Source organism: Equus quagga, chromosome 17 (assembly GCF_021613505.1).
Source record: "Equus quagga isolate Etosha38 chromosome 17, UCLA_HA_Equagga_1.0, whole genome shotgun sequence".
In the NCBI taxonomy this organism is placed as follows: domain Eukaryota; kingdom Metazoa; phylum Chordata; class Mammalia; order Perissodactyla; family Equidae; genus Equus; species Equus quagga.
The window spans coordinates 28,270,906-28,297,202 of record NC_060283.1 but is presented as its reverse complement, the minus strand read 5'-3'; the positions used below and the strand labels follow the sequence as shown (position 1 = coordinate 28,297,202).

Here is a 26,297-nt window from a genome sequence, read left to right as displayed (position 1 = left end):
CCAGTGGTGCTGCCCGGCAGTCTCCTGGCAGCGGGTCCCACTGCCCGCCCTTTGTTCCTGCTGCTCCCCAGTGGGGCTGCCTGAGAGGCGAGGGGGGAGACTGGTGGCCTGCGGGAAAGGGTGGGGAGAGGGGCCGCCTGGGGGTCCTTTTGGCCTCAGTCTTCCTTCCTCTCTGAGGACCCTGGGAAGGAAATGGTGGAGTCCAGGGATGGAAAACGTGGCTGTGTTTGTGCCACAGGCTTCCTGGCCCTCGCGCCTGCCTTCCGCCCCGAGCTGTTTGTTGAGCGGCCCCGGGAGGCAGGCCTCTCACCAGGCTCGTTTCTGCTTCCCTGCAGCGTCCAGACTGCCGTGATCAACGTCTTCAAGGGGGGCGGCCTGCAGAGCAATGAGCTGTACGTGCTGAATGAAAACATCAGGTACGTGCAGGCCAGGCCAGGCGTCCCCGTGGGCCTGAGCGGGACTGAGGGGCCACCCCACCAGGGCCTGACCCTAAGTCTTGTTTTCTGCTTGGTTCTTGTTGCTCCTTCTGCCGGCTCTTATGTGGCTCTTATGGCTGTTAAGTTCTGAGACTCTGTCCGTCTGGGCTTCTGATCCAGAGAGGTGCATCCCTTTGTTCGTTCCATAGGGTTGGGGGTGGGGCACAGGGGCAGAGGGTTGAGAGATGTCACTGTCATTTATTCTGTAAACACTGCTTGTGTCCTGTTGAACCTTTAGGCCCCAGATTAGGCAAGGTTTCCTAGTGGTTAGAACCAGACTGCTTGGGGTTTTATTGCTGGGCTCCCTCTTCCTAAGTGATTTACCAGCGTCTTTGTGCCTCAGTTTCCTCTTATGTGACAAAGGGATAGGAAATGTGCCTACTTCCACAGGATTCTTGTGAAGATTAAATTGAGTTATTATATAAATAATCTGTTAGAACAGGGTTGGAACCCACCAAGTACTTGATCCTTGTAGCTCTTAGCATCATTGTCAGTAAGTTTAGGTGATGCAACCCTCAATAAGATGCGGTCCTTGAGGAGTTTGCCTTCCAGAATCTTCCCAGCAGTGTCAGCTCTTCATTCATTCATTCAGTCATTCATCAAGTATTTGAGTGCCTCCCTATTGGCCAGGCGCTGGAGAGACAAGCATGAGCAAAGACAGACATGGACCCTATCCTCCTGGAATTTACATCCAGTTGGGGAGATCATCATCAGTCAACTGCTCACACGTGTAAAATGTGAAAGTGCCACTGTGACAGCTGCTGCACCACAGCTGATATGATGAAAGCATATGGGAGTAGGACGTGATCTTGCCAAGGACAGGAATGGTGGCTGTGATGCTTGTGCTGTGATCTGAAGCATCAGTGGGAATTAACCTGGTGGAGAGGGCTCCAGGTGGTGGAGACTGCAGGTGCAAAGGTCCTGTGGTGGCAATGAGCAAGGAACTGAAAGAAGGCCCACGTGCACAGAACACTGGAGGTTGGGTGGTGGTGTGGCTGGGTGTGTATTTTGGTGGAATGAGGGCAGAGGGACAGGCAGGGCCCCAAGCACCAGGGTCTCCTGGGGACATGAGGTCAAACATCCGGTCTTTTAATACCCTGGTGTTCATTCCTCTCTGGTGTGTTAAGTGCAGAACATCAAGGCTAACAAGCCAGCCCTGGAGTGGCAGAACAATAAACAAGGCCATTATCCGGGTCCTGTTTACACTGACCTGTGTTAAGGGTCAAGGAGGTGTTCTAAGAGCTCTGCTTTCATTCAAACCTTTCAAGCTCAGAAGTAAACAGAGTTGTGTTACATTTCTACCCGTGCACTTGAATTTCACATAATAATTACACAAATAGGGAAAGAGGCAATACGGAGCAGCTAGCCCAAGGCCCCCTCCTTTTGCAGAGGAGGAAACTGAGGCCCCAAGAAGTGGGGTGTCAGGGGCAAGCCTGGGTCAGCCAACCCCTGAGTTATAAGAGCTCAATTGTACTGCAAGGACTACGATCCTGGCCTCTCCGTGAGGGTTCTTTAGCTCACAATAGAAGCATAAATAATAAAACAGTGAGTCAGCAATGTGCTAATTGTTCCTCACATCGGGAGACTGATCCTGAAATTGTGCTTAGAATCTTTGTTTGTGGGCAGCTAGGAATTGTACAGGCTGTGCCCGATTCACCAGCCGTGTTAGCCCCGGGGCTGTGAACTCAGGTCTTCTAGATGGGTAAGGCTGGCCCGCGTGCACCCAGGTGAGAGCTCACCCTGTCGAAAGGGGGTTACCCTGGCAGAGCACAGGTCTGGGGACAAATCATTTTATTTCTCAAGAACAACCGGAAATTGAGATTTTTATGTGAAATTTCCTGGCTTTTCAATGTTCATAAATAACCCAGATTTCCCCAAACATTGGTATAGGCCAAACAAAACACATCTGTGGGCTGAAATTGATCAACAGGCTACCCGTTTACAAGATCCGCTGTGGCATGCGGGGGTGGAGGGGGTGTGGGGGGGAGGCCTCACTGACAGTGCGTGTGGCCTCCTGGGTTCCAGCGCTCAGGCCACACGAGCTGGGGCAAGGGAGCTGGTGTGCAAGGAGGTGCCAGAAGCACCAGGCAGTGTGCACATGTGTCGACACATCCAGTCCTCCTCAGAGCCCTGCGAGGCGGCCATGCGCTCCCTAGTTTATCTACAGAATTGTGGATAAGAGAAATGAAGTAACTTGTCCAGGGTCCCACGGCGATGAATGGTGAAGTCAGGGTTTTAACTCCCGCATCACTTAGACACCTGTGTTACTCAGCTCAGGCTGCCTGAACAAATACCGTGTCCTGGGTGGTTAGAGAGCAGACATTTATTTCTCATTGTTCTGGAAGCCGGGAAGTCCAGGATCAAGGTGCTCGCAGATTCGGTTCCTGCCGAGAGTCCTCTTCCTGGCCGCCATCTTGCTGAGTCCTCACGTGGCCTCTTCTTTGTGTACCCCAGGGGAAGAGAGCCAGCTTTCTGGTGTCCCTTCGCATAAGGACACTAATGCCATCAGGAGGGTGCCACCTTTGTGACCTCCTGGAAACCTAATTACCACCCAAAGGCCCATCTCCAAATACCATCACATTGGGGGCTAGAGCTTCAGCATGTGGATTTGGGGGAGGGGGCAGGCACAATTCAGTCCACAACACCCATCGTCTCTGCACCGTATTGTAGTGCCAGAGAGGGAGGTTTTAGGTTGGAAGACAGGATAAGCCGATGGTCCTGATCTTGCTTTCTGCCGTCCTTCCTTCCGTGCAGCCTCTGGGACCCGGTCTCATTGTGTGCTGTGATTCTTGACGCCCCTCTGAGGGGCACGACGCTCCCCCAGCCCTCCTTCCAGTGTCGGCTTTAGGGAGGCTGCTGGCTGTTCCTCCCTCTGTTTGGAGCAATTTTCAGGCTGCTGAGAAATACATGGGATTGGGGTTTGAAACTGATGGCCTGGATGTGAATTCAGCCCAGAATAAGTCAAAGCTGTCAAAGCCCAGAGCTTTGATCCCCCGTGTTCTGTGCGTCCTGTCCTCTGGCCTTCTGTAGGATGGTGGTTAGAATGGAGACGGCTTTCTCATCACAGACACCCAGGGGGTCACTGAGCACGTGAGCCACATCCCAGGCGTGTGGGTGACCTGTCATCCCCAGTTGAGTGAAGTGAGCTGACCTGCACATGTGTCCACATCTGCACGCGCCTCTGTGGAAATAACACGGCTGCCCTTATTTCAGTCGTTAAAATGCCCAACAGACACTCCACTTTCTGGTTACATTCCAACAGACGATGGGGTTTCAATTTTCGCTTTCTCTTCTTTTTTCTTTTGGAAGAACTGTTCTCAGAATAGAGCGGTAAACTCAGCAGGGTGGAGGCATGAGCATGGGGGGTTGTGTGCCTGAGGTGGGGCACAGGACGGTAGGAAGGTAGGGAAGACTATGAAAGGAGAGAAGGCTAAGTTACTCTCAAGCCCATTTTTCAATCAATTGCGACAGCCCTACTATGTGCACAAAGATCTGTGCTAGGTGCAACAGAAGTTTTTAACTTGTTAAGAGAATTGCTTCTGGATTCAGAGAGGCTGGGGATCAAGATTAGACTAGCTGTGTGACCTTGGGCAAGTTACTTCATTTTTCTAAGTCTCTTTTTTCTTGTATAAAATGGTATAAAATAGCATCAGCCTCAGGCGGTTGGGAGGACATAGATAATGCTAACGGCGTCATTAGTACAGGATCTGGTGCATTATTATTCCTATTATTGTGAAAATTTCACAATAATACAGTGATAAATGATGGACGAGTGAGTGCCAGGCTGGAGGGCACAGGGCACTGTGAGGAGCTGCCCGTGAACGGCCCTCGGTCAGGATTTCTCCAGCAGGTTGGAGGGCTGAGCTCCCTCTCGCTTTGAACGAGAGAGGTCCAGGACAGCTCCTCCAAGAATGCGCTGGAGTTGAAGCTGGGGTGAAGCTATGTTCTTACAAGGAGAGCCAGCTGTTTCTCCTTTCCACGGAGAAGAGTGCAAGAGGAAATGACTCTCAGTTCTCCATTCTACTCAAGCCAAACACTAATAAACGTTGATGGATTGTCCAAGTCCAGTTGCAAAGCGTAGATCAGCTTCCCCGGGTCACCCCAGCCAGCCTGGCCATCTTCCTAACCGTGGGGTCAGGATGTTCCCGGGAAATGGGAATTCATCGACCTGTTAGCTAATGCAGAGAATGACAGGAAGGGAGAAGTTTTATAGAACTGGGTCCTGAAAGGCAGTCATTACAAACATGTTGTTGGTTCTTTCTTTTAAGACGTGTCATCAAAACTGAACTCCAATTTAAACTTTAGCCAGTGGGCTTTGGGGTAGCTATGAGGAAGAGCTTTGGACTAAGGATGGCCAAGTTCTAAAACTCATTGTTAGATCAAGAGAAAGGTGTGGAGACCTTTCAAGAACAAATTCATCAGAAATGTCACACTTCAATAAAGTGACAAGTTTTCCTCCAGTAAAAGTCAGGGCACGTGGTCTGTCAATATGAAGACATGAATCAGAATATTTTCCATTGAAACCACCTTAGAAAGCAGGGCTTGCACGTTGTTACGTCCTTAAAGGCAAGAAAGCGGCCCTTCAGAATAGACACGTTACCGTGAAGTCTTTACTCATCAGCATCTCCGATTCTGGATGCCCTCACCGTCCATCTGCCCTGGCTGGGGCTCGTCCTGGTGTCTTCTTGGCTTACACTCTCTATGGGGCATTGATGTGGGTTTCAACACTCCTGTCCAGTCTCAGTCCTGATGCGGCTGCCTTTTGGCAGTGGGGACGAGTCTTGGTTAGAGGTCGGGGTTTCACAAGCTCTCGCAGGAGCAAAAGTGGCCAAGGTCTCGGATGCGGGAGCATGGTCTTCCTAAACGTTCTTCTCAGCTGACTATTTGACTGATTGTACGTGAGCAGGAAGAATGGAAACATGTGAGACGCCGACAACTCATGTTTACGGGTTCTTACGAGAACCTGTGCAAGTGGGTTCCTACAGGGACGTTCACGTTTTGGTTGGCTGGGGGCGTGTGTAGAGGGAGGGAGCATTGACTCTCTGGTTCCTTTAGGCAGTGGATATCTGTGGAGTGCTCTGCCAGGTGCTAGGCCAGGTTTTGGGGCAACGTTGAAGTAGGTGGTTCTTGCTCTCGGGGGAGCCTACTGCAGAGTGAGAGAGGGGAACCAAACAGGCCGTCACCACAGTGTTTTAGGTGGGGCGACTGCAGACTCAGGAGGGCTGGGGGGTGCGGAGGATGGGCACACATTGTTTGGGGAAAGCGGTACCTCAGTTGAAATCTGAAGGATGAACAGGTGGAGTAGGTGGAAGGTAACTGAGCGTGTAAATTTCCCGCCGCCGCTTGCTCTGTGCCCTCCCAGCTCCTCCTTCTCCCTGGGTGGATTTTTTTCTCTGCAGAAATAAATGCTCAGAGACGAGGTTTCTGGAAACCAGAGATGAGTTATCTGCACCTGGCCTGAGTCAGGAAACTCACATTTCCCTTCTCTCTCCAATCACCCAGCTGCTTCTCTTCTTGCTGGGAGGGAGGGGCGTGAAGGGAACCCCAGAAGTTCCCAGGAAAAGACGAGGTTCCAAGAATTGTGCTTGAGTTTTGACAGGTCTGAGTCGAAACGCCCTCCTGAGTCACTTGGTTGCCTGAGCCCGGAAGGGAAACCCACCTCAGATTTTCCCATCTCTGTAAGGGAGTCCATTGACTGTGGTGGGCCCGCGGCTGGGGAAGAGCTGGAGGAGGTGAGGAGGAGGGCCTGGCGCAGCCCACAGGCCGGCAGAGTGGCCAGTCTGAGGCGAGATTCCAGGAGGTCAGGCGAACAGCAGACATGCGGGCAGCGTTTCGCATGTGCCAGGCTCTGCTCTAAGCGCTCTGTGTATGCCGACTCTTAAAACTCCCCACACCCCTGTGAGACAGGGACTATATCCCTCTCTTGCAGATGAGGAAGTAGAGGCACAGAGAGGTGGGATAACTTGCCCAGAGTGGCACAGCTGGTTAGTGCAGTCATGGGCTGTTTAACGACTGGGACATGCTCTTAAGAACACATCGTTGGTTGATTTTGTCATTGTGCAAACACCATAGAGTGTGCTTGCACTAACACAGTCTAGCCTACCACACACCTAGGCTAGATGGTGCTGATCCTACGGCACCACTGTCATATATGCGGTCCATTATTGGAGACGTCGTTAGGTGGCGCATGACTAGCTGAGCTGGGATTGGAACCCAAGCCTCCTGTGGCCTTAAACACACAGTAAGTAGGCTGCAAGAGGCACACAGAGTTGGCGTCATCCAGATTTAGGCCTGACCTCCCCGGGCGTAGATGCATTGATAGATCCCAAGGCAAGTGGGGTGTTGTCTCCTGAGGACCCTAGTTTGGGAGGGCGTAAGGTGAGGTCTTCTCTCTTGGGCCGGGTCCCTCTGCCTGACTCTGCATTGACACCTGTGTCTGCTCTGGTTGAGAAATAGCCTTGACTTTAGGGGCGGGAGGAGTAGTTAGAGGAAAGTGGCAAATCGGAAACCTCCGGGGCTGGCCCGGGTAGAAACCTAGACGTCTTCCCTGAAACTCCAGGCCTCTCCACCAAGTTCACATTGGGCAACACAGGACTCGCGGTCTGGCCTGGAACTGGTCAGCGAGGCCGAAGCCTGGCTGCTGGCTCTGGAGGAGCTTGCTGTAGGCCCCGCTGTGGTTGCCCGCCTGCCCCACGGGCGTGGGGCGTGCCACTGGCTAATGTTCATGTTGGCCTCTGTTTGAGTTGGGATCTGCCGGTGTGTGGCCCCAGGCAAGGCACTGAGCATCAGTCTCCTCATCTGCAAAAGGAGGATAAATTCCTACTTGAAAGGCTTTTGGAGAATTTCGGGTGCTGTGTGCCAGCTGCCGAGCATCGTGCGTGCGACGTAATTAGGAGCCCAGTAAATGCTCTTTGTTGGTTGTCTCCATCTTTCTCACTGTCCCCACTGCCACCCACTGGGGTGCAGACAACAGAGAAGTGGGGGAGTCCTAGAGCGTTTTACTTGAGTTACGGACTCCACCTCCAAGGGGCCCCAGTAGAATGGACCAAAGGAGGAAGGGGGTGTTTCCGTATGTTACTGCTTAGAAAATGCTGCCTCCTTGACACACATCTGTTGCAGAAGCGAAGCGGGTCATCTTTGGAGGATTGAGAGGCTGGGCAGGAACTGACCAGCTGCAGCATCAGGCACAGGACCCCAAGGCCCCCTGCTGTTCCTGGCTCATGGAGGTCAGGGTGGAGAGTCTGGGTAGTTGGGGCAGCCCCTAATTGCCAAACAGACAAAAGCATTTAACAGCCGATGGCGGCCCGACTGGTGCTGGCTGGGCTTTGGCTCTGCGGCCCCCGTGTCCATGCTGCATCCCAGGGTCTCCTGCCTGCGTCTCTCCCTCTGTGCAAGGGAGAGCGTGGCTCTGTGCCAGGTGATTTCTCTGCATCGTTTCTGCCTCTCCCTGCTCTGCCTGTCGTCCCTTCGCCTCTCCACCAGCCAGAATCCAGCTCCAGCATCCTCGGTTAGCTTCTGGCCTGCAGAAGCGGGAAGTTGAGTTGACAAGACTGTGAGGGGCTAGATGGCCGGTGCAATAACAGGAAGTGCTGTCTTCTGGGGTGGTGTCTCACCCGGTCAGCCTGGGAGGAGAGGGGGTGAGATAATACAGACAGTGAGTGGTTCCCCATTTCTTTCCCCTATTATGGCCTTTTGGTCCCTGACTGAACTTCGTGCCCGTTTCCCCTTTGGGGGTGGGTCCCACATAAGCATTTCCTTCCTGTTACTCTCAGGTCCCCCCACTTCCTTCTCCTTCCAGCTCAATGGCTGCTGCTGCTGGTGAGCAGCAGAATTCTGTTTTCAAATGAAGCCTGGCATGGAAATCCAATATGGGAAGCAGGACGAAGTGGGAGCTGCTTAAGCTGGGAGCTTGCTGCATTGCAACTCTAAGTCTCCCAACCCCTTCCCCAAGCTCGGCCTCTACCGTCCTTCCTCCGTTTTCAGGGTGGTCTGGGCATACTGTCTGGCCCACTTCATCAGGTTCACCTGGGTCCTTCATGCCAAGTGTAGGAAACGCTGGTCCTTTGCAGAAGATGCTGAGAAGAAGTGGAATGGAGTTCTCAGGAGGGTGGGCCTGGGCTCAGACAGACCTGGGTACAATGGTGGCAGCTGGCACTTGCTGAGCCTTGCCATGGGAGTAACCCCCCAGGACTAACTCACATAGCCCTTGCAGTCATCTTGTGGAGTAGGTGTCCTCATTGTCCCCGAATTCCAGTTGAGGATTGGGTACCAGGGACCATCCTGTGGAGTTAGCTTGCAAAGGTTATCGCGCACAGCAGGCTTCCGGCCCGGGCAGCCACCTGCAGGCCCTCGCGCTCCGGGAGACTCCTCGTCTCTGTCCTGTGCTTGCTGTACGCCCTCCTTGGAGGCCTCAGAGGTCCGTTTCCTTGTGTATAAAAAGTGGAGAGATTGCTGCTTCCTTCCAGCTCTGTTGTAGGCTGTAGTGAGGAAACACGTTGACAGTGGGGTCTGGCACTTAGTAAGTGTTCAGTAAACTTTGCGGAAAAAAGTTAGCCTCCATCCTAGAAGTAATTTGTTTTTTATTGCCTTTTTTTTTCTCCCATAAATAATTAGTTTCCTGTTTCTGGAGAAGAAACCCTAGGAAAGGGTGGATGAAGTAGAAGGCAGGCTGCTGGGTTCTAGGCCCCTTTGCCTGAGAGGAACCCACGTCCTCGCTGCTGGGAGCCGGGATTTCGTCTTTCCCCTGTATCTGGGGAACCGCAGACCACAGGCTCTGAAATTTGGACATCTTTCTCCTGTTTTCTCTGCCTTCTGTGCTTTTCAAGCCACACTGGCAGGCTTGTGAGGAAGGTCACAGGTGAGCTGTCCCTCTGTGCATCAAGGTCGGCACATCTCTGATACCTTGGTTCTTTTCACTCTCACGTTTTGGAGAAGATGGTGCTCCCAGGCTTCATGAACGTGGTCCCATGAGAAGCAGTCACTGTGCCTGGTCTCAGGCATCCTTTGCTTCTAGCATCCAGCACCATGTCTGAGGCAGGGCGGGTTTTCAGTCAATGGTGTGTTTCAGTGAATTAACTCCTGGGGTCCCTATTCTCTGTCAGTCACTCTCCTTTTTCGGAGGGAAGCTGCTCCCCAGTTCCCTCTGGAGACTGTGCAACAAGACAGGGGGTGGAAAATCCCTCTCTCTCGGTTCAGCTAAGGTCAGGGTGAGTTTCTCAGAAGAACCCTTTCCTTGTACACCAGTGCAGGCAGAATAAACACAGGGTATAGGAATAGAGCATAGGTTTTGCAATATGACTCAGCCGCAGTCTCTGGGTGGCTCGGCCAGCTCTGCTCTCTCTCCCCCGCTCGCTCTCTGGTTCGGTTCTCGGGTTACCAGCCTGACGTGGGTTTGGGTTGGCAGGGTCTCATGGTCTGTGGGATTCTCTGATACCCCTAGGACTGCCTGCTTCCTGATACTGTGCCCTTGATGGGAACTCACTCCCACAATGCCTTCTCGGCTTCAAGCCAGATGGTGGTAAACTTGGAGGTGGTTATTGTTAATTAAAAAAAATTTTTTAATGCTTTTCAGTTGGATTGCATTCACAGGGTACACAAATTTTAAGGATATAATGAGACATACAGTGAAGCATCACCTCCCCTGTACCCCAGAAACTCAGCTCCCATCCCCCCCAAAGATAACTGTTACAAGAGTAGTTCATTGGCTCTTCTTCCAGAGCATCTCTATGCATATGCGAAGAATTTTCATGCAGAAGGAGCTGGGGATACACGACACTGTACTGAGCTCCCCAGACTGGCTCTGACGAGGTGGCATGTGGCCTGCGGGACACTGTGTCCTCTCCTCCGGGAAAGAGGTTTGCTCGGTGTCTGTTGTCCTACTTGAGTTCCAGCTTCGACCTTTCTAACGTCTTACTTGGGGAGAGGGAGAGGAGGGCACAAAACCCAGTGCATTTATATATCATTTCGAAAATGCATGTGTGTTTTGTGTTTAAAACTCAAGGTACTGTGTATTTCAGTTCCAAGGGCTTTACTGGAAACCCAGTCATATCACCGTTACAGAACAGCGAGTTAGAGCAGATGTGATAAATGAATTTGGTATTGTGTAAATAAAAATAAGTATTCTTTTTCTCTTCTCTTTTCACAAGGTGGCCTATTATACATGCTGTTCTGCATCTTGCTTTCTTAACTTAATGCCCTCTAGATCTTTCCATATAATTTCTTACAGCACTTCTTTGTTCTTTTTTTTTCACAGTTGCATAGAATTCCATGGTGTGTATGAACCATAATTTTTTTTATGAGCGCTTTATCAGTGCACTCTTATGTTGATTCCTATATTTTGCTGCAATGGAAACTCTACACATATATGGAGTGACCTTGTCTAAAGCATGAGAAATGAGATGGGATTTTGTAAGGGACAGGGGCACCCACTGTCATTGGCCCCCAGGACAATAGAACGTTGACTTAAAGGATCAGGTGGGGTCTGTCCGTTCTGATGATTCTGTATAACGATACCTAGTGGAGAGGGCTTTAGAACTCGGGATCTGATAAAAGGACAAATGTGTGGTTCTCTTACCATCCTCGGTTAGAGTCTGTTACGTTTAAAGTGTATACAGCAGATTCCCACACCTGTGCCTGTCCCTCCTCCCTGAAGGCTCGAGATGGCCATTATCCGGGGGTGGAAGCACCCTTGTTTTGCCTCTTATTCTCACGGGTCACCATCTCGGCGCCCTTTATGGCTGCTTCTGCTTGAGTCCTTTCTTCTATGCCCTTGTCTTTGCAGTAGCCTCAAGCTCATTCGCAGCCTCTTATCCTGTATCAGCCGTTTGTCCCCTCAGGCTTCGTCTTCCTGTAACGCTCTGCGGAATTCTGGCTGTGGCTCACTGCAGCCGGGGCCATAATGTAAGGATGCCGTGCCTTTCCCCACATTGTGGGCTGCGGCCTTTCTGGCTCCCTGACAGGCAGGGGAGGAGACCCATTGGATTCCTCTGTTGGGTGACGTCATGATGCTCGCCGAGTACCACTGTGAAATGCCCAGGGGCAAGAATCACCTGTTTAGTGATGGCCAGCCCTGAACAACGGTTGTTCCACTTGCCTAGGTGTCTCCTCCGCCTTGCTCCGGGCTGGTTTCCATGGTTCTGGACCTTGCAGGCCTAGCCTTACCCCGACCTCTATCTCTCTTTTACCTGGAGCATCTTCAGGAGCACAGTGGCTTCTCATCATGGGTTCCTTGGGGCACCTGTTCCATAGCTTGTTAGTTGGTCTCAGATCTGTGTCAGTCCCTCAGCTTTGTGAGTACCCAAGATATGCTTGGGAAACTTTGTTCGAAATAGCCCATCGTTAGGACTTGTTTTTCCACTTTTTAATGAAGCTTGGTTTCTTCACCTATGGTTTTGAGACCTCCCAGTGGCCCTGGAAACTTTGGAAGGGGGTGTTTCTCCCTCCAGCAGTAGAAACAGCTTCCCACCTCTTCCCGTTTCAAAGCCTGCATCCAGGGCTGCCCGCTGGCTTTCTGTTTCCTGTCTGGAGACGCCTCTGCCCTTGAAGAGCAGCGATGACCACCTGCTCTTGGCCCAGTGACTGGTGAAGGCTTCCTCGTCTCCGTCAGACCTGCCCCCATCCAGGAGAACCCCGGGGCTGGTTGACGGGGTGGCCTTCCGGGAGCCCACGATTAAAGTGCATCTCAAAGTGCAGTGTCCATCACAGACCCGTGTTCTGTGGCGGGAACAGGAAGAGATTTTCCTTGTGGACACCTGTCTGCAGCTTTCCAGGGCTCTTTCTGCACAGAAATTCAGCTCATGCTACCTCTCCTTCTGTTTCACTTCTATCCTGCCTGTGTTCTGCACATGATGACATCTCACTGTAACTTCCTGATTATCCTAGAGGGATGTGTGGGAATGCGTTTTTGGGGAGTTAATACCCAGTAGGTGTCGCCAGAAGCTTTAGGGTGTGCCCCTTAATGACCCTGCTGGTGGGATGAGTAAAGGAAATGTCTGAAGCCTGGAGACTGTGCTCCCTGGGGCCTTATTAGCTCTGGGAGCCAGTTATTCTTGTTTTTCCTTCTCGCCTTGTTGGGATCAAATTAAAGCAAGAACAGTGGGGACGGTCCCGTGGTTTGTCCCAGGGAGAAGGAGGTCTGGTGCCAAACTTCTATTTTTTAATTTTGTTGGTATTTTTTAGCACTTAAGACTCTTTGAACTTACCTTGTGAGTGTGTTTATCAACATGCTGTCTCTCCACACCCCTCCCCCGAGAACAGAAGCCCCAGGAGAGCAGAGACCTCACTTCTCGTTCACTTCTGTATCCCTGGTGCCAGAAGAGTCTCCAGCACATAAAGGGCAGGTCGCTAACTGTTTGTTATCTGGATAAATGAAACGTATGTGTTCTCCCTGCTGTGATCCCTTTGAAGGACTGCCTCCGTCCCTCCCACCCAAACTGTGGCACCTGGGGAACGTCTCTGATGGATTTGCAGGAGAGGCAGGGTGGAGTTATGGGAAAAGATGTTGAATTTGAGGAATGTCTGGGTTCGAATCTTAACTCTAACTCTGACTTATTTTGGGGGCCTCTCTGAGCCTCAGTTTCCTTATCTGTATGGGAGGGATAATAATTGCCACCCCCCCCTCACTTTACAATCCTTGGTTGAAGAATGTAAGAAAAATGCATTTTAGACCATTATGTCTACAAATGGGGAGGATTACGAAATTGTGGTCTTCCCGTTCCTTGCTTTTTCAGTTTCACATGGAGCCCTGTGCCCTGGCCTGCCCCCACCACCTCTGTCAGAGTTAGAGTCCCCTGTGCGCTCTCTTGAGATGGTTGTCCTTGTGGTGTGAACCAAGGAATGGGTCTCCCTCTTGGATTTCCATCACCCCAATTCCCTAATAATCCCGGGGGGTGTTACTAGGGCCTAGGAAAGCACACTCCCTTCGCAGGCCTGGCCAGTCCCTGAGCCCTTGGTGAGCGCTCCATCCTCAGGTGCCTGTGGACTGGACTCCAGGAGCTGGACCATCAAGGGCTGTGTGACGGTGTTTCTCTCTCCCCAGGCAGCTGCTGAAGAGTGCACTGGGATCCTTCATTACAGACTATTTCCAGGTAAGCGGTGTGGCTGTGAGCACCGTCATTGTTGGCTGTGGGTGCGTGGACCTAACGGGGTGGTCGGTAGTGCGTACCTGGCATTCCTTCAACATCCCAGACGCTGTATCCCAAGGCACACTGTGCGCCAGGCACCGCGGGCAGCGGCTGCGAGCAGTGCGAGGCGGGTGTGGTCCCTTCTCTCACGAGATGATAGTCTCGGGCAGCAGGTCTCAGGACCCCTTTAGGTTCTTAAAAATGATCACTTATTTGGGTTATCTCTATCTTCGTCATATTACAAATTAAACCTGAGAAACTTTAAAATATGCCTTAATTCATGTAAGTAATAAACCTATGTTACATGTTAGTGTAAACAGCATTTTTATGAAAAATAACTTTTTCGGATAAAACAATAGAAAATGGCGTTGTTTTATATGTTTGCAAATCTCTGCAGTGTCTGGCTTCGCAGGAGGTAGCTGGGTCCTCAGGTCTGCTTCACAGCCAGCCTCCTGCGATCTTGCACGTCTTTGGAGAAATCCGTGCTACGCTCACGGAGGAGGCAAGGAGAAAGGCAAACAGCAGCTGAGTGTTATGGGGGAAATAATTTTGACCGTGTGGAAAAGGTCCGGGGGGTCCCCCAGGGGACCCGACTCACGTGTTGGGAACCACTGCTCTGGTGACATTCCCTCCCCCGTGTATGGTGTCTAATTGGGGGTAGTTAGACCCTGTAGCCACATTATTTCTTGTCACTCCGCCTCTTGGTCTGTTCTGTTAAAGATAGAAATGGATCACACGCTCTGACGTCCCTTCTGCCTGAACAGCAGTCCCATGGGCTGATGAGCTCAAGTTCCAGATTCAGTCAGGATGGTTGCTAGTCCCCTGGCGTGAGCTGCCTTCCTGCTCTAACCAAAGGCATGTGGGGAGGCGTGTGTGGCGAGTAACTGGGTGACCCTTCAGTGAGATAAGAGCGCTCACTTTTCACTTATTAGCTGAGTGGTCTTGGGCAAGCTGCTTTCTCTCTCTGTGCCTCCATTTCCCCATCTATAAAATGGGAATAAAAATATGACCTACCTGATAGGTCATTTTATGGAGTACATGCGATAACACATGTAAAGCATTCGGCATGTTGTACGTGTGTGCAGGGGCAGCATAGCATAGAGGAGTGGTCAAGAACACCGCCCTTAGAGCCAGACCACCTGGGTCAACGCCCAACATAGCCACATGCTAGCTGTGTGACCTTGAGCAAGCTGCTTTACCTCTCTGTGTTTTAGTTTCCCGTTCTATAAAATAGGGTTAACAGGACCTAACCTTGCAGTGTTATTGTGAGGACTAAATAAATTATTATTTATAATAATAGTAAACAGTGACTAGCACAGAGTGAGACAGAGTAGTAAGTGTTCATGAAATTTGTATAGATGCGAATTTGTTATTCTGAAGTGTAATCCATCCCTTTTAATGGGAAAGGAACATAAATATATTTCCCATCTTGGTTTTAGGTTGGCGATATATTCTGTATCTGAAGAGAACATACTTTTAAGACAGTTTAAAGACTTTTTAGGTTTTAAAAACAACACAGGTATCCTTTTCATTTCTTTTCTTTCCAAGATTCAGGAAGCTTAAACTTTTATGTGCACTTTTAAAGAATGACCAGTCAGTCGTTTAAAACACACACACACTGAGTGGAAAGCAACTACTCTAAATCTGGACACGGGAAGACCCCACAGAAGCCTGGACTTCCGTTGGGTCAGTGGCTTGGCTGCTTGAGACAAACATAAGGACTTAGAGATAATCAGTCACAAATGTGCATCATTTCAGTTGCCCTTGACTCAAAGGGCATTCTTGTCCACACTCTCGTCTCTTGCTGTCTCTACTCATTGATTTTTAAATCGAACTCCCGAGAAGTGGTTTTTCAGTTGGTCTGGAGAAATGGGCCGGCTGCCTTCCCTGTTGACACTTAAAATAGACAGGCTGTGGTGTGGTTTCAATCAGGTTTGAAATGTCAGCTGTCTTTCAGTGCTGGGGGCTACCCCCAGGATGGGTGGGGAAGGGCTTTTGGGTGGGGACTTATTTATCTGGGAAGCCCTGAGGTTTGCAGGGGTGGTTAATGCTGTTTACCACGGATGCCAGACACTTAGCAGCTAATAACCGCACATCATTTTCTATTGAGAGCGTAAGCAGAGAAACCGCTTTGCGAATACTGAGTCTCTTTCTGGGGGCGTGGGGTAGGAACTGGTTTTCAGTTTTGAATCTGGGCTTTTCCTTAGTTTAAGGAGCTAGGCTGGAGAGAAGGCTATCCTAGACACTATTTATTTAAATGTAGGCTTTAAGTTTCCTGAGGGCGCAGAGCCTTTGTTTTTAATGTGTTTGGTTTCCCAGTCCCTAGAAAGGACCTGGCATGTGATAGATGCTCCATAAACATTCTTGGGAGGGAGGGAGGCATTGTTCGCCCCAGACAGTGAGGGAGTCTAGGCGGTGCGTCAGCGGCGTTACGAAGTGTTAGCCTGGTGGCTAGGAAGTGTCCTCTTCTCTATTTTCAGTGCTTCTGATTGTGCCAGGGAGAGTCTGCCTTTGCACCAGTGTGTGTCTTTTACACTTCTCCAAGCACAAGTCTGACCCAGTTCCACTGTGTGGGTTCTCCCCACACTAAGCAATTCTCCAACACCAGCTGGGTGTCCTACCATTGAGCTCACTGCTGACACTGTGTACCTGGAGGTAGTGTCAGATGCTACAGGTCAAGGGCTCAGTCCCACAAGACTGCGCCGCACAACTTCAGACCCCATTGACAAGTCCGGGTTGTCACCTGAGCTTCGGACCAACTGGCTATAGATTGGAGTTTCCCATGACCCTCTCCTTGGGTTTGACTAATTTGCTGGCCCAGCTCACAGAACTCAGAGAAACACTTTACTTACTAGATGACCAGTTTATTATAAAAGCATGTGACTCAGGAACAGCCAGGGGGAGGAGATGCACAGGGCGAGGTCTGGGGAAAGGGCGCAGAGCCTCCGTTCCCTCTTCAGGGTGACGCTCTCCGCAATCTCCACGTGTTCGCCAACCCAGAAGCTCTCCAGACATTGTCCTTTTCGGGTTTTTATGGAGGCTTCATTACACGGCACGATTGATCAAATCATTGGCCGTTGGTGGTTGGACTCCATCTCCAGCCCTCCTCCCCTCCCCAAGGTCAGAAGTGGGGTCACAAGTGGGGACTGAAATTTCCAACCCTCTAGTCACATGGTTGGCTCCACGGGCAACCAATTCCCATCCTTAGGTGCTTTCCTAAAGTCATATCATTGTCATAACAAAAGACACCTTTGTCACTCTCATCACAGGGTATTCCAAGGGCATTAAGGAGCTCTCTACCAGGAGCAGTCTGGCTCTAAGACCAAATACCCATTTGTTGTCATAAATTACAATATGGCACCGTGACATGGTGATCTCCCTCGTTTAAGGGGGAGAGCAGGCCTCTCACTTGCTTCTGTCTAATCAGGATTTCATGACACCCTTTGCATTGGGTTGATTGTTGCGTTACGTTCGATTTATGGTAAATGATGCTCTAGTTTCCCTTTTAGACATATGTATGTTTTGTTTTTTGGGGGGGAAGAGTAGCCCTAAGCTAACATCTGCTGTCAATCCTCCTCTATTTTTTTTTAAAGATTGGCACCTGAGCTAACAACTATTGCCAATCTTTTTTTTTTTTCTGCTTTTTTGTTTTCTCCCCAAATTCCCCCAGTACATAGTTGTATGTTTTAGTTGTGAGTCCTTCTAGTTGTGGCATGTGGGACGCTGCCTCAAGGTGGCCTGATGAGTGGTGCATGTCCACGCCCAGGATCCGAACCAGTGAAACCCTGGGCTGCTGAAGCGGAGTGCACGAACTTAACCACTCAGCCACGGGGCCAGCCCCTGTCCTCCTCTTTTTCCTGAGCTAACATCCATGCCCATCTTCCTCTACTTTATACGTGGGTCGCCACCTCAGCATGGCCTGATGAGTGGTGCCGTTTCCACACCCAGGATCTGAACTGGCGAACCCTGGGCCGCCGGAATCGGAGCGTGGGAACTTAACCACTGCACCACCTGGCTGGTGCCAACATATTTATGTTTTTAAAAAGTGGATTGATTTCAGAACAATAGTAGGAGAGAGTAATAGCGTAGGTGGCCCTGGCCGTGGCCACATAGTGAAGGTGGTTCAAGAGGAACTCAGGTTTGGAAAGCCCCGTGCTGGCACTGCTTGAAAGTGGGCTGGTTCCGGAGCCGTGCAAAGACGAGCTCTTCACAGGAGGAGGGCAATCCAGGAGGGAAGGCCACAGGAGGTGACCCTGGCCATCACACTCAGCTGGCAGAGGGGGTTCAAGAGGGGAAGGCAGAATGAGCTCCAGAAATTACCTTCCTTCGGAAGTAAGGAGCAGAGCCCGGGGGCAGATGAGACCAGAGGCCGCGGGTGAGGTGTCGGGGAAGGTGAGGAACGGGCTCCTGGGCGCCAGCCCCTCAGTATGGAGGGTGACCGAAGGCCGCCTCTGGACCGCCCGCATTCGGCAGTGAAGTCCTCCTCCCCGACTCCCAGCCTGCTTCCGCCCACCACTTGTGAAGCTGTCTCTGTGGCTCTGCTTTTGGAAGTAAATGTTTTCATTTTGCAGCTTTAAAGAAAGAATGTCTCAGTGAAGAATAGTGAAAATGACCCTAGGGGAGGTCAGAGGGAGGGCAGGGGAGGGCCAGGGCTTATCTTGCGTCCGCACACAGAGAAGTCAGCCTTTGATCCGCAGAAGCATAGGTGAATTTCCATCAGACACTGGCCGGAAAAATCTTTGACATTTCCAGTATTGATTTCTCATTTTCCTCTGTCTGTTTTGAATTGCGCCCAGAAGGAAAATTGGGGTCTCCGAGAGGAGCTCTGTAGCTTAGCGACAGCTCCAAGGGGTAATTGGTTCGCTGTAACTTTGGAGACTGACGCTGTGAAGTGCTCTGCCTTTTTCTCTCTCCTAATGAGGCACCTTGGTGGTTCAGGGCTTGGGGCTGGGAGGGGTTGCAAAGAGCACTTCCTGTCCTTCTGCCTCTGCGGTGTTTGTTAAAAGCTCTTTTCCCCAAGCCCAGAAGGTTAAATTCGTTTCGATGGAAGCAAAGTTGTGCTTGATACAGAAACTCAGTCTCTAGTCAGTGGCTCTGAACGGATAGTCTTAGGAAAGGGGATGTTAGCCCCCACGATGGCCAGCAGGTCGGGGATGGCCTGGGAGCGTTTGATATAAATATTTCCAGCTCACGTCTGCAAGGGTCCCGGGAGGCCAGTCCCCTTAGTTCATCACTATCAGAGAAGATTCGTTAAGGGCTTGTGGCACATGGCAGACAGCCGAAGGAGGAGACCTGGAAGTGTCCTGGTCACCATCGACTTTGACATTGAAGACGGCCCAGGGACATAGACGCGTCCACACAGGTAACACACGGCGAAATGTTAGCTGAAGACCTGAATGGATGGTAATGGCTTAAAATCAGGCCCAGAACGAGTACACCTTATGGGGACAAGACAGGATTTATAAGAATCCACAGAAAGTTGGGTGAGCGACGATAAAACATGAGGAAAATAATTTTTCTGATTTCCAAACCCAAAGTCAATAGGGGAGAAACGTTTCAGCTCTTCTTTGATCAGCCTGGGAAGGCTTCTAGAACAAGCAGGATTCCCCAAATGGAAAAAGAGGTAATTAGGTGGACAGAGGGCAGCAAAGGACAGCCCACGCATACTCTGCTTTGAAGGTGCAGTTGGCGCCAAGGTACAAAGGGGCTCTGAACAGGTGGAGCTGGGCCCCAGCGAGCAGACGAGACGGGGAGGAGGATGTTTTCGGGTCAGAAGGTCGTTAGAGGGGGCATTTGGGATTTGGCTGGTACTTGGAAGAGAGGCATTGTGGAGTTATCAACACTGCAATGGCCTAGAAGCTTCCCTTAGCTGCCACGAGGGGAGCAAGGGGGCGGCGCTGCCCTGCAGGTGGTGAGGACCCCTGGGGGTTTGGTTGTCCTCTGTGGGGCTGCCCCCCAGCCAGCCGTTACCTTTTCGCAGCTCAGCCATGCTCTGTCTCCTCGGCAGTTACTTGAATTTTATGCAATTATTTGAATATTTGTATTGTACTCTTCTCAAATTTTGTAAAGATAAATGGAAAGAATGAGTCCTGAAATTGACCACCACAGCTCTTCATATAATTGGAATAAAGATGAAAATCAATAGGCGTGCTGAAATGGCAAGTCTTTAGCTTCGTTGGACTTAGGTTGTTGCACGTTCAGTTGTTAAATACGGCACACAGAGGGACAGAGTGCTCAGAATACATCACCCGAGGATGAGCTCCAAAGATGAGGGGTAATTAGGGTTTCATAATCCCTCTTAGCTCCGTGGAATCAGAATGCCTCCTTATATCATGTAGGCGTCGTGTTCCACATGAGTCCGTGTTTTCAGGAGCCCAGCGTGTATGTAAGTGGATGACACTCTCTGGTCTAGGCAAGGATCCCGGGTTCAGGGCACCAGTGAGGGAGGGACAGAAGGCAGGGGCAGACGCTAGAAGTGTGGTGGTCAAGGAAGTGGCAACGTTCAGCCATTCAGTGGCCATGAGAAGGAAGCACCAAGGTGGAAGGGCTGAGATGTTCGTTAGATGTGGAAAGCAACAGGACGTTCTCTGGGGCTGTTTAAGAGCTACAAAGAAGACAGAAACAATGCTACTAGTAACAGCAGCTAACACCTTCAAGCATTTAAGTGCCGGCCCTCGTTCTAACCTGGTGCTTCTCAAAGTGTGGTCCCCGGACCAGCAGCTTCAAGGTCACCCGGGAATGTGTTGGAAAAGCAGATTCTCAGGCCCCACCTCAGACTGACTGAATCAGACACTGGGGTTGGGGCCCGGCACTCTGTGTTTTAGCAAGTCCTCCACGATTCTGACGCGTGCTCGAGTCCGAGGACCGCTCCAAGCATTTTTCCTGTGCTAGGTCATTTATTCCTCCTGGCGGCTGATGAGGAAGATTTTGTTATTACCGTTTTTTGCAGAGACTGCAACCGAAGCTCGGAGAAGGGAGGTTATCCAAGACCTTACAGCTGCTAGAGCAAAGATCGAACTCAGGCCATTTGGCCACAGAAGGAAAACCTTTTGGATTAAACTTTAAATGTTGAAATGCCCTTAAGACATCCTCTGAAAAACCCCAGAGAAGGGAAATTTCAGTGTTATTTTATTTTTAGTGTCCGGCAGAACAGACATCCACTGTTTTCTTGCTTTCTTATAAAATAACTTTTTTAAAAGCCCAAATTCGCCCTTTTAATGACCACTGAAATGGTGCTAAATGAAGAATTAGCATTTGTACCACGTTTCTAATCCCCTTTGGTCTCTGTCCAGGGATGTCTGTCTGGCTCATAGAACCACACACACCCCAGGACTGGTTTATTAGGAATTCTCTGGGCCTGGGGGTGAGCTGTGTTTTTAAGACTTTTTGTTGCTTATGTAGGAAGCCAGCCAGGTTCACAGGAAATGTGGATGTCCTTAGAGATGATGGCTGTACTTTCAAAGCGGTAGAGGGACATAAAATGGAGGCGCCCATGATTTCCATCAGTGGCGTAGTGTCAACAACAGGAACCTTCGTAGACATTGATAGCACTGGAAACCAGTGCCTGGAGTGGAATTGTTGGTGAATACAGGTTCTCGGTAGGCAGAATGACATGCTGCTAGACCCCTCGGGGGTAGGAAAAGTTGTCTCATTTGGGAATAGAACCCACCTGGGAGCCAGGTGTTCACCTTGCTAGACACTGAGCGTGTATTCTAGAGAGGAAGGCCCTGGAAAAGCACTTTCGGAGAGGCAGAAGTTGGGAAACTGGTAGCAGGATTGGGCAGCAGAAATGACCCAGCTGGATGGAAGCCTTGTGGTAGAACCCAGTTACGTGGCCTGAGATTGCCAAGCCAATTGCCCCTCAGGATCCGTGAACCTGAAATGGATCTCATCTACTTTCCCGTGTGGACAAGGACATAAGAAGTCTCTCCAATTGACAGGGCAGGAGAGCATGATGGCTAAAAGCACCAGCCCTTCTGCCAGATAGGTCTGGGTTCTAGTGTTTGCTAGAATACTTATTGGCTATGTGACTGCAGGCATGTTACTTAACCTCTCTGAGCCTCAGTTTTCTTAGTAGTAATCTAGATGTAATCACGGTACCTACTTCAAAAGGTTGATGTGGTCAGGGAAATGCAAATCAAAACTACACTAAGATATCACCTTACACCCGTTAGAATGGCTAAAATAACCAGAACAAAAAATAACAAATGTTGGAGAGGTTGTGGAGAAAAAGGAACCATCATACACCGCTGGTGGGAATGCAAACTGGTATAGCCACTATGCAAAGCAGTATGGAGATTTCTCAAAAAACTGAAAATAGAAATATCATATGACCCAGCCATCCTACTACTGGGTATCTATCCAAAGAACTTGAAATAAGAGACCCATGCACCCCTATGTTCATTGCAGCATTATTCACAACAGCCAAGATGTGGAAGCAACCTAAGTGCCCATCAACTAATGATTGGATAAAGAAGATATGGTATACATATACAATGGAATACTACTCAGCCATAAAGAAGGATAAAATGGTCCCGTTCACAACAACATGGATGGACTTTGAGGGCATTATGTTAAGTGAAATAAGCCAGATAGAGAAAGACAATCTCTGTATGACTCCACTCATATGCGGAAGTTAAACACGTAGACAAAGAGAACAGATTAGTGGTTACCAGGGGAAAGGGGGGTGGGGGGGTTGGCACCAAGGGTGAAGTACCAACCTACAATATGACTGACAAATAATAATGTACAACTGAAATTTCACAAGGTTGTGAACTATCATAACCTCAATAAAAAATACAATAGAAAAAATCGCATAGATGTAACTTCTGATTAGAAACAAACAGAAACAGCAGCAAAGGCAAATTGGGTAGCATGTTAGCTTTATTTTGAATTATAACACTGAATATGACATCAAACAGATGTAATGAAAACCTTTTGTGGTTCAATTAAGCAAATGGTTCGTATAGGAATTTCTAGGGCTAAGTCTCAGGATGCAGAGCTCATAGAATTGTAAATTAGATTAACATAAAATAAGAATCATCCACCTGTGCAAAATAAAGACATTTTAACTTTAAAAAAACACAAAGGTTGATGTGGTTACTAGATGAGATGACGTATGCAAGGTGGGTGGTACGTAGTGAGCAGCCAAGGAATGATGGCGCTTCATCTCTTTGTATTTTTTCTTATCATTGCTAAAGTCAACTGGAGGAATGGGCTTTGGATTCAGACCAACCTGGGTGCAAATTCTGGTCTCATTTGCTAGTTGCTTCTCTGAGCCTCAGTTTCTTCATCTGCACAAAGGGCGTAGGTTTGTGGCAAAGGTAATATGAGATAATGCATGAAAAAGGTGTCATACAGCGCCTCACAGAGTAAGAACCAGTAAATAACTAGTGGCATTCTTCTGTCATCATCATCATCATCACTGCTGAAGTGATGGAAGCGACAGTGGCTAGCAGCCTTAGCATCAGCAGGATGCCTGCTGCGTGGAAAGCTCTTCCCTCGGGGATCACAGGGCAGCGTTGTTCTCCTCGTCCCCTAGTCTCGTTGGGTCTCCGTTTTCCTGAGTCCCTCTGGCCGGGTGGGGAGGTGCCTGACGGAGAGGGGTGCATGCCGTTGACAAGCCCTGCACTGCAGCCACCTACCCTCTCCCCTGCCCTCCCCAGCCTCTCCCTGCCTGCCCTCCGTGATTACTCAGCATGCGCCAGGTCTTTCCAACCCACTGAAAACCGTGTGGTTCTGGATGCCTTTCCCCAGAGAGCCTTGTTTTTTGCATTTTTTTTCTAGCTGAAACTTGTTTTTCTGTTGGCAGCCCATTTTTCGATGTCTTAGGAAAAATAGATATGTCAGCTGTTTTTCACTTCCCGGCTCCTCTGCCAGTTCGTTAAAGTGCTGTGTGTTCCACGTCTAAGTTCATTTATGGGGCAGGGGATGTCTGAAGGAACAGCGGGCCGGTTCCAAGTCCCGAATCATTTCCTAGGTGGCTCTATTTGATGTCACCATTTTTTTTGGCTTGAAGCCTTCGGGCTGGGGAGGTGACCGGGTAGGTACCATCGGGCAGGGAGTGCGACAAGAGAAAAGTCAGGTTCTTTCCAGCTCTGTCACCATGCAGCTCCATCACCACCGCCCCACAGCGAACATGTACTCAGCACCTTCTGGAGTCAAGCGTTTGTCAGGGGCGAGGATTCTGTGAGATGAGCCCGGGAGGACAGACGCTCAGACAAACGGTGTAAGGCAGCTGCCTCAGTCAAGGCTGGTTTTTTCTTTTCTCTTTCTTTCATTTTTCTTTCTCTCAGCAGCCTTAAGCCCCACTGATGTCCAGTTGGCACATCCAGCAGACAGGGCGGGCTTCGTAATTTGTGGGGCCCAGTGCAGAATGGAAATGCGGCCCCGGCTGGGGTGGGGGAGTCGGTCTCCCCTTCCCATGAGCCTGCTGCTGCAACTCATGGGGGACAGATGACCCTCAGAGATGGTAACCTTTGTGCTCTCAGTGCCTAGATCAGGGGGTCCCCCACTGCGTCACCAGCACTCAAGCCACAGCTGTGCCAGCCCAGGATGGGGAGGGCCTACCACGCCTCTGCCCAAGATGCTGTAGGGTGCATGCCCAGCCCCAACCCACCCTGCATCAGCCCCCACCAACACAACGCTGTACCACCTAGGGAGTAGGATGCACGGGGGGAGGGGCAAGGGAAACCCGGCAGGGCCAGACGCCAGGGCATGGGGGGCAGGGGCCTGAAAAGCCCTCCTGGGAGGCAGTAGGAGGCAGGACCATGGGGAGCTGAGGCTCCAAGCAGCCAGGACATACACGCTCCATTGCCTCTCAGACTTCATGTACTAAACACAGATTCAAGGATACAAATAGGAAGAATTGAAGATGGAACTGCAGAGCACTCAACCCCCAGGGCGGGGCCCTTCAGAGCACGAGGCCCTTTGGAACATGGGACCCTTTGGCCTGTGGGGGCCTGTGTGACTGCAGATTGCCAGGAGAGGTCCCTGACCCACTTTGAGACCCAGGCGGGGTAGGGATGGGAATGGAGCCAGTCACCTAAGCTGGAAGATGCAGGTTGTCCCCAGGGGTTTGAGCCTCGGGTAGATGGCGACCCATGCTCCTGGAAGGCGGCTGTGGGCTAGACTGACCTGAACGATCTTACTCCACCAGCACATGCCGCACAAAAGATGGAGGCCTTACTTCCAGCCTCAGCTTATTCAACTGTAAAATAAGGGCAAAATCTATGAATTCCTAGGGGTATAAGAATTTTCAAGATGCTTTTGAAAGGTGCTTTAGCTTCCTGGAAAATGGGTCCACCCAATATCGTCAAAACTGTGCAACCAATGGACTTTGACCATAGGCCTGGGGAGAGGAGGGGCTGACTGGGTGGTCCTTAGGCCCCGTCTGAACCCAGTCTTGTTGCTCTAATTTCACTCCACGCTACAGAATCTCCATGGGGTATATTGTGAGAATTTTTAGAATGTTTTCTCTTTCATTTCTCCATAATACACAAATATCTTCTTTTCCTTGAAAAAAATTTCTTTTCCCCAAATGTCTACTTGAAGGGGGAAGAACTGGAAAGTAGAAGGACGGGGAATGTAGGCCTTTTAAAACTTTTTCCCTTAAGATACAGACAAAGTGAGTTTTATCAAATGAAGAAAGTGTCAACAGATTTAGGGCCCCGTATCATTTTTGCCCCTCTTAAAAATGTTCTCTCTCTTATCTTGATTTCTTAAAAGTACAAAATGGTCTTCAGCACCAAAACAGGTGGTATCTACTCAGCGGATGTTTGTTACATGTCTGCTTGTTCTAGGCACTGTTCTCAGAGCCAGGGCTGCTCCAAGAAGAAGGGGTCCTCACATCCTAACACCTCTGACAGAGGGCTGGAATTCCTTTCTCTTATTACCGCTAGGCTCTGATTTCTCCCAGTGCCTCAGTGCCCCCCTCCCCAAAATGTAGATAAGTATAGAGATGGAACAACACGATGGAAACTGCTTCCTAGAGGGGGTCTCTGTTACATTTGGAGGGACACCTCAGAAAATGAAGTCAAGGAGGGCTCGTAAAGTTGTTTTGGGAGAAGGCTGGGGCAGCAGTGTTGACGTTAGAGGTGGTGACAGAATAACGGCCTCAGGGGCCCTTGCACAGAGTGCGAGGGGACGTTCTGAGAGCCTGGTCTGGACCAGTGACAGGGACCTGGGCAAAGCCTCCAGGCGCCATCTGGGATGTCTGCCCAGGACGTCTCACAGAGGGACTGCCACCTGCAGGCACCTGTGTAGTCCCCTCCCGTTCCGCTCGGCTGCCGCAGAGCCTTGATTTCGGTAATCTGAATTGGGTGCTGTGGTGTTTTCTTGCTTTCTGACCCAGAAGCTGCTAGGACTCACTGTCGTGGCTGGAAGGTAGAGAACACAGCTAGGGTTTTGCCTTAATTAGCTATCCATTCTGTAAGTCTTCGTAAAGGAATTGGTTTTTTTCTTTAACAGTTAGTGTCCTCCTGGAAGATGTCACCGTCCCTTTGATTTGGGGTTCTATCTGCCGTCTTGAGATGAAATGGTGGCCAATTACTTTTTAAAATTAGGTCATATCTTGTGACTCTTAGTAGGACCTCTGAAATTTGGTTTATGTGCATTAGTCACAGAAATGTGATATTTTTGATAGATATTTTAATATTTTTGATGTGGGCCCCTTTGATAGATATTTTAATATCTATTTTGA

General features: G+C 50.1%; 1 protein-coding gene across 1 annotated transcript in view; it reads left to right on the top strand.

Annotated features, from left to right (window-relative positions):
- The window catches only part of PRR5L (proline rich 5 like), a 71,190-nt gene that overhangs the window by 19,810 nt on the left and 25,083 nt on the right, over positions 1-26,297 (top strand). Inside the window, exons 3-4 of the mRNA XM_046644539.1 lie at positions 336-416; positions 13,513-13,561. Coding sequence (XP_046500495.1) covers positions 336-416; positions 13,513-13,561 — 130 coding nt within the window. The remainder of the gene's footprint in view (positions 1-335; positions 417-13,512; positions 13,562-26,297) is intronic.